The sequence below is a fragment of the Etheostoma spectabile genome, chromosome 5, assembly GCF_008692095.1.
Source record: "Etheostoma spectabile isolate EspeVRDwgs_2016 chromosome 5, UIUC_Espe_1.0, whole genome shotgun sequence".
In the NCBI taxonomy this organism is placed as follows: Eukaryota; Metazoa; Chordata; class Actinopteri; order Perciformes; family Percidae; genus Etheostoma; species Etheostoma spectabile.
The window spans coordinates 34,488,600-34,496,690 of NC_045737.1; the positions used below are offsets into that span (position 1 = coordinate 34,488,600).

The window sequence follows — 8,091 nt, forward strand, 5'->3', positions numbered from 1 at the left end:
GTGTGTGTGTGTGTGTCAATCTTTTTTTTTTCTTTTATTCTTCTAACAAACCCAAACCAAACTGTTGAACCACAGATCTCCTGTGGAGTGATTTTTGTCAGTCCCTTTTTTCAATTTTTTTTATTCATCCCTCTTTTTTCATGCATTTCTTTACGATCTAAACTTTATTAAGTCAACATTAACTTGCATTGAAAACGCTGCTTGTGATAGATCAACAATCAAGGTCGACTGTAGTGCAACCTTCACCCTAAAACATTTAATATCAAGTATTTAGGAAGTGATGAGTTAACAACGCTGTCTGAGTAACAGAGGACTGCTGGCAGAGGGTCATAAGTGAGACAGTTATATGCACAGCTGGTGCAAAACGTTCAGGCTGAATAAATGTAGTTAGAACATTACTGTTATTTCCTGAACTCTCCTGTTGTCTTCAGGTCAAATTTGACCCCTTTTCAAAAAGTTTCTATGTCAGAAATTTGGGTTTCTTTCAAGCAAATCTTCCGAAAAAGTAACGTGGATGGTTCCCAACAACGCTCCAAACAAGTAAAATAAATAATCAGTTCACCACTTCACATTCAATTTGGGTGTTTTTGTCAATTTTATAGCCTTTGGAGAGAAAAAAAATAGGTGATAAAAGAACTTGTGTGTCACAAATGTAAAAATAGGTTAAAAAAGACAAATATCAATAAACGTCACTAAAATGTGAACAAATGTAAAAAAAAAAAAAATTGGGGAAAAAAAACACAAAAATTTGAAAAGGTTCAGAAAAAGTCGACAAATGTTGAAAAAGTGACAAAAACATCGGGGGAGAGCCACACAAGGGTTGAAAAAGACGGCCATAACGTTGATAAACGTTTTTAAATTTTAAATGTTGAAAAATGTGCAGGTCAGCGGGAAGACAACACAAGGATTAATTGTACAATTTACAAGACACTAACAATAAAAAAAGAAAAAAAAGTCCTTAAGTAGGGAACACACAACTCTATTCAGCATCACAAAGGCCGATCATGAGCACAGTTTCACCATGACAACTGCATTTTCAGACTGCGGAGAGTCAGCACTGCTCTGCGAGAGCAGTTGAGGTCGGGATGGACAGTCGGCAGGCATGGGCATGTAGTTTGTCGCATTTGAGGGCTCAAATCTTTCAGCTCCCGTCTGAGCCTCGGAGCGGTCTGACTCAGACATGTTTGTTTTCTGAAAGTGATTGTGGGCCAAATGTGAAAGTCATTAAATGAAATGTGTGAGTTTAAGTCTTTTCACATTGTGATTTCTTTAAAATGTATTCAGAAGTTCTTTGTATCTCTTTCTCTCTGCAATTTCCTTTAGGTTTTGCACTTTGTGTCAAAGCCACCAAGGGGACTGATTGTGTGTTGTGGGGACAATCCTTCCATCTGGGGACAAAGCTGGTCCCCGCAATGAAAAGCATTACATTTCAGGGACAAGTCTTGGTGTTTGGTTAGGGTTACATTTGGGATTATATAGTGGTTATGGTTAAGGTTGGGATAAGAATTGCTTAGGAGATGAATGTTATTCAACGCAATGGCCTCCTAAGTGAAAAACAAGTGTGTGTGTGTGTGTGTGTGTGTGTGTGTGTGTGTGTGTGTGTGTGTGTGTGTGTGTGTGTGTGTGTGTGTGTGTGTGTGTGTGTGTGTGTGTGTGTGTGTGTGTGTGTGTGTGTGTGTGTGTGTTGGTGTGTCTCTGCTGGTGTGTCCAACTTCATCGACCGTTAAAACCATTTGCATAATCCTGTTTATCTTTTTCCTATTGAGAAACCGTTACAGAGAGGTATAAATAAAGGTTGAATACATTTTAACATATATATATATATATATATATATATATATAACTTAAGGTTCTTCATTTCCAAAAAATATTTTTTAATGTGGTTTTAATACCTGCGCATTAATTTCCTTATTCTGCACACTGCAGAACCACAGCCATACCCGACTCTGACTCTCCATCCGTTTCCTGTCACACATGAGACTGCTCTAAAGAAGACTAGCTTCTTATGTGTGTGTTTTGAAATGACAAAAGTTGTTTCCTCTCAACAGTAATGAACAAATGAGGCTACGTTTACACGTGGCCGGCCGTTTTCATAAACAGAATTTTTAACTTCTCCTTTTTCAAAAATAACATCGTGCACAGCTGTCAGTTTTCAGAAAAGTGTTTGTTTATACGTATATATACCGTCAATGCCGTCAAGGGGGCAAGCCTGTATGTGGCACATTAGCCAATCAGAATCCCCAAAATAGCAACAACAGCAACACAAACACACACACACACACACACACACACACTCTTCTTCTGCTGTATGTGTGATGCTGTTGTTGGAGAAGAAGCTGCTGATGTTGGCAGCACACTCTTCTCACTGTTCTTTCCTTCATTTCCTGGAACACAAACCGTATTTCTATGCAAATCATTTAGCTGTCAATAGAAAGACATAAATGCAGACTCATCTGTTCTGGGCTGCCTTCATCTCCATTGTCCAACCACCCGAGGTCTCTTTCACACGGCAAAAATGTGAAATTGCCTGTTAGGAGAAATTGCAGGCCAAAGCTGAGACAGCTTGTAGTATTATTTTTTCTTTTAGATCCATACATCCGTACCATTACCAGTCAAAGTAAACAGTCGGATGACATTGATTTGTGTCTAAATAGAGCTGCCTGTGTTTAGTTAACACTGTGTTGAAAGGAAGAGAGACGGTACAGTAGTTGCAGACGGTGCGTATATGTGCAGGTTTAGCATATTCAATAGCTTTATACCTGATGCTAGCCACAATCTTTCCAGATTGTGTGCAGGGTCAAGTTGGGTCTATTTCCAGTTCACACTTGGCATCTACATAGCTAATTGGCTGAAGCTTATCAAACAGCATGTACACATACCTGCAACTGTCACTGTGGTGTAACACCAGCGCTGTGGCAGCGTTCCACACAGACACTCACATGCCTCACTAGCCGGCTGAGATGATGAGGAGCATTTAGGATTTTTCCCAAATACCTTTTTTTCTTTGTTTTACTAATACATACAAAAACACTGAGTTAAAAAATGAGGTTGCGTTTCAACAATGGGGATCCTCAGTGGGGTGCTAAACCCAAAATCCAATAGGCACGTTCCAAAAAGAGAAGAAAAGGTAGTACATCTCAAGTTCCCAAGTGAAGGAGAACATACCTCAGAGCATCACGCTCGGCACAAGGCTCTGTGCCGAAACACGTCTGCGTTGATTCATTGGGATGTGAGCCTAATTAAACAAGTGAAGTGAAAGTATTTTGTCCTCCTTAACTTTTCTTAAAGCTATAGTGCATAGTTTCTGTTGCCCCCATGAGGAATTCTAAGTACTGACAACAATGCTGTCTCCTGCCAGTAAAGTAGTGAAGAAGAAGCTAGAAGCGAGAGAACAGAGGAAGGGATCAACGAAATTGCAGAGTTTGAGGTTAACGTCGAACGTGACAATGAGTGGCTCAATTTTAAAGGTTGCCCGTACCTATTCGAGCCTGAATACACGGACAGGGAGCTACAACTAATGGAGGACAATCGGTGAGCTAGCTAGCTAGCAGCGCTAGCAGCAGAGTAGAAGCCATCAGGCAAGTGCTAGTTAAATAAACTACTGGTGTACTTACAAACTTTCAAACTTACAAACTTTGTCATTCTACTACAGAACCTATGTGTACTAACTGTAGAAGTTTGGTATCATTCTGGGCATTATTAGTGGGGCAATTTATGAAATACACATTTGGTTCCATTAGTGCCTGCACTAAGCCGTTCAGCTAATAGCGCTAACTTGCCCATTGTTAGACCAAGGGGGAAAAAAGCTTCTGAGGAGAGTGGTTAGCTAATGGTCATGGTGCAAAGGACCCTAGGGTGAAATTACTCTGAACCATCCCTTTAAGGAGATAAACCTGTAGCAAAAACATTGGTATGGTCCTTTAAATACTGTGGAGACACCTGCACCTGGGTACAATCCATCTCTGTACTGTAGGTTAAACTGCTCCATCAGGTTTAAATCAATGCTGTTTCTGTAAACCATTGGCGTCCCGTTACATGAGCCAACATAAAACTGATCAATTAGATCATTAACCTTGAAAGACATTACTGATCGGGACTAATCGCTCAGCTGCTGAACACGAACGACCTCTGAATATGGCTGAGCATCAGTCACACATTGTTTAAAAGCTGTTCACATTGGATCAAATCACCCGCGATGCATTTCAAATTTGTCAATAAAACTACAAGGAAGACAAACAAAGGCAAATTCTCGTACGTTTCCAAACTTTAACAAAGTGAAAAGGAGGGATTTGAATATTAAAATGCCTCCTTCAGCCTCTTTTATTTATATACATACATACATACATACATACATACATACATACATATATTTCAGGAATGTAAAACAGGTTGTTGATGTCAGCGCTTTAAAACATGGAATTAACCTTTCTCTCTCTCTATCTGTATCCTGAGATACATTTTGCCAACTTCTTGTTCTTACTGGGGAATGTGCTTGGAATTTGTGTGTGTGTGTGTGTGTGTGTGTGTGTGAGTTTGTGTGCATTTTCATAGCCAGGATATTTTTTCACATGTACATACACATGGCAGGACACAGAGAGAGACAGAGAGAGAGACAGAGACAGAGAGAGATATTTCATAACATGAAAGACAGATGACCAGATTAACTGAGAGGGAAAGAAAGAGAACTAGATTAGGAGAATGAAATCATAAAGATCTTAAGAGATTGCAAAGGATGGAAGAATGAAGATGAGCTGTGTGTCTTCTTATACATACCTGCTACTACTGCTAATACTTCCACTATACTTTAAAACAGGGGTGAACTGCTTACAAGGTGATGATGTTGCAGTATGTTAAAGACAAAAGAGCAAAAGCACACACATGCAAAAAAAAACAAATTGTAAAAGCTAGTGTGTGCAAGAGTGTGTTCTCTCACACAGGAATGTTGATCTGATAATGGGATTAATACGACGAGCTCCACCAACTGACTGTTCCTCTCTCTCTCTCTCTCTCTCTCTCTCTCTCTCTCTCTCTCTCTCTCTCCCCTCTGTCTTTCTCTCTGTCTCTCTCCAGGGTCATTAAGGACTGAAGCCATCAAGGCGTCAGATGTTCTTCCTGTGTTAAAGGAGAAAGTTGCCTTTGTGTCAGGTGAGTATCAGTCAGTGTTGCAGTCTAATCCCCCAACCTGCGGTCCGAGAAAGGAGTCTATGGTCATAACCAGTAGGCTAGAGTTCCTAGAGATCCAAGCCACTGAGGGCATAGAAACATAAATCAACAAAAATCAGAAAATGGTGCAGAACTCCAGGGGCTGTATTCATAAAGAATTTTATCTTTCCAAAAGCTGCCCTCGTAAATTGTGCTAAATGTTCCTACCTGTGAGTTTCTTCAATAAGAGCTAATCTCAAAAATGCTGAGAGTAACTTTCAGGACAGAACTGAGAGAACTCCTACCAAACCCTAAATTGCTCAATGGCAGTGTCATTGATATGTGAGTGTGCGTGTGGGAAGATAGATCTATCGTCAGAATGTCCAGATAGATAGATAGAAACTAAATAAAATATGCACATGTAATTATTATACCCGCATTCAAAGCAATCAAAACAAACAGATTCCGGACAAATCTTTCTGACAATCTGACAAACCAATTTAACCTCAAAATCCAGCGATGACCATGACGCCAGCTTTCTTTATTAAACTACACATCACACTGACACAATACGTTACATTTTGGTTTGATTCATGATTCTACAAACAAGGTTAAGATATATTTATCAGTGCTGCACTGAGATTTCCAGTCACAGTCATGCAGAGTTGTGCAAAATATCATCTCCTGTGTTAGCAGATTGTTTTGACTTGTTGGGGAGCCGTTTGGATCTTTATTTACTTGGCGCTATCAAATTATGCTTCTGAAAATGATCCAAACGTTATTATTCCAGAACTTTTCAAGACAAGGAGCATCACCTTCAGCAGGTGATGGATTGTGAGTAGGTCTTGATTTAGGAGTCCTCTGGTCTATCGGACTTCTCTCCGACTTTACCTATTGATAGTGTTAAAGTGCCTTGTGTAGAGCTCTAGCAACTCCAACTGTTGCCGTACAACAGGGGCAATTCTAGGATCAGACTTTGAGGTGGGCCCAGCCCATGATTAGAATGTGACCCCCCCCCCGCTAAATTGAATAATCATTTTTCAACTAAACCTGACATTTAAATAAATCAAAGTAAATGTAAATGTAAATATGCTGTATTTATATAGCGCCTTTCCAGTCTTAACGACTACTCAAAGCGCTTTTACATCTTCAGGAAACATTCACCATCACACACATTCATACACTGTGGCCGGGGCTGCCGTACAAGGTGCCACCTGCTCATCAGATAAACATTCACACACATACACACTCCGATGCGCAGCACCGGGGGCAATTCGGGGTTCAGTGTCCTGCCCAAGGACACTTCGACGTGGGACTGCAGGGCCAGGGATTGAACCACCTACCACTGAGCCACAGCCGCCCCAAAGTACCACTATGTTCTAACATTCAGCAGTTTCAGTTGCTTAAAGTGCGTTTCTTTTAACCCTTTCCTGGACTGGGTTACAGGTGCATAGAATCGGCGACAGCAACTATGGTTGGGCACCATTTGCATCTTAAAAAATACTAGTTCCTTAGTTCGGTTCTTGGTACCCAACGGTATTTTTTTGGAACTTTTGCTCTTTAATTACAAACATTTCTTTTGGTTGTAAAAATAAATCCAAACTTATTTACTTAGAACATTATGGCATTTATTTAGAATATTTTACCCTGACAGAAATTAAGCATAGAAACCACCGTTGTGCCTGCTCATGCAGAGGAAGTGTAACTTCAACAGCACCGCGACTTTCGGCTTGCCACTAATATTATATCACAGTGTCTGCGTGAAGTTTGACTAACTGTAACCACACTCAACCCTTGTGTTGTCCTCGGGTCACATTGACCCATTTTCCTATATCAATGTTCTTTTTATTGGGATTTTGATGGGTAATTTTGGGGTCTTATTCAATTTTATAGCATTTGACAAGAAGTGGTTTCCAAATAGTATTGAGTAAAAGTTGACATATTCCAGTCTGTGATTATCCATCAACATCCATTCCTTTAACCCTCATGTTGTCAAAGTTTTTTTCATAGCCGAAATAAAGGAAGTAAAAATGCGGGTGAAAAATGTTGGAAAAGGCGGGGAAATTGCTAAAACAAAAATTAATAAAAAAGATCCATCCATCCATCCATCCATCCATCTTCATCCGCTTATCCGGTATCGGGTGCGGGGGCAGCAGCTCCAGTAGGGGACCCCAAACTTCCCTTTCCCGAGCCACATCAACTAGCTCCGACTGGGGGATCCCGAGGCATTCCAGGCCAGGTTGGAGATATATCTCTCCACCTAGTCCTGGGTCTTCCCCGAGGCCCTCCCAGTGGACGTGCCTGGAATACCTCCCTAGGGAGGCGCCCAGGAGGCATTTACCAGATGCCAAACCACCTCAACTGGCTCCTTTCAACGCGAAGGAGCAGCGGCTCTACTCCGAGCTCCTCTCGGATGACTGAGCTTCTCACCCTATCTCTAAGGGAGAAGCCAGCCACCCTCCTGAGGAAACCCATTTCGGCCGGTTACCCTGGATCTCGTTCTTTCGGTCATGACCAGCCTCATGACCATAGGTGAGGGTAGGAACGAAAATTGCCGGTAAGCGAGAGCTTTGCCTTCTGGCTAGCTCTCTTTTCGTCACAACGGTGCGATAAACAGAATGTAATACCGCACCGGCTGCTCCGATTCTCCGACCAATCTCACGCTCCATAGTCCCCTCACTCGCGAACAAGACCCCAATGTACTTAAACTCCTTCACTTGATATTGTGGAATGTCAATAAAAAAGATAAAAACTTAAAATAAAAAGCAACACAAATGTTGAGATAAGGGGAAAAAAGGGAAGAAAACACAAGGGTTAAAACCACTTTGCCGGCATTGCCATGTCTCACTGGCCCAATCCCAAGGGGGGCCCTGAGGACTAAGGACAAAAGACTCCCAGACTTAATTGATCTCAGGTGTTAAGTGAGTGAGTGTGTGAGGCCACATGGGC

The 8,091-nt window shown here is 41.3% G+C and overlaps 1 protein-coding gene across 3 annotated transcripts in view; it reads left to right on the forward strand.

The window, feature by feature from the left end:
* kalrna (kalirin RhoGEF kinase a) overlaps positions 1–8,091 on the forward strand; it is a 179,480-nt gene that overhangs the window by 52,499 nt on the left and 118,890 nt on the right. For all 3 annotated transcript variants that reach the window (XM_032515387.1, XM_032515389.1, XM_032515388.1), the window contains exon 2: positions 5,071–5,145. In XM_032515387.1, coding sequence (XP_032371278.1) covers positions 5,071–5,145 — 75 coding nt within the window. The remainder of the gene's footprint in view (positions 1–5,070; positions 5,146–8,091) is intronic.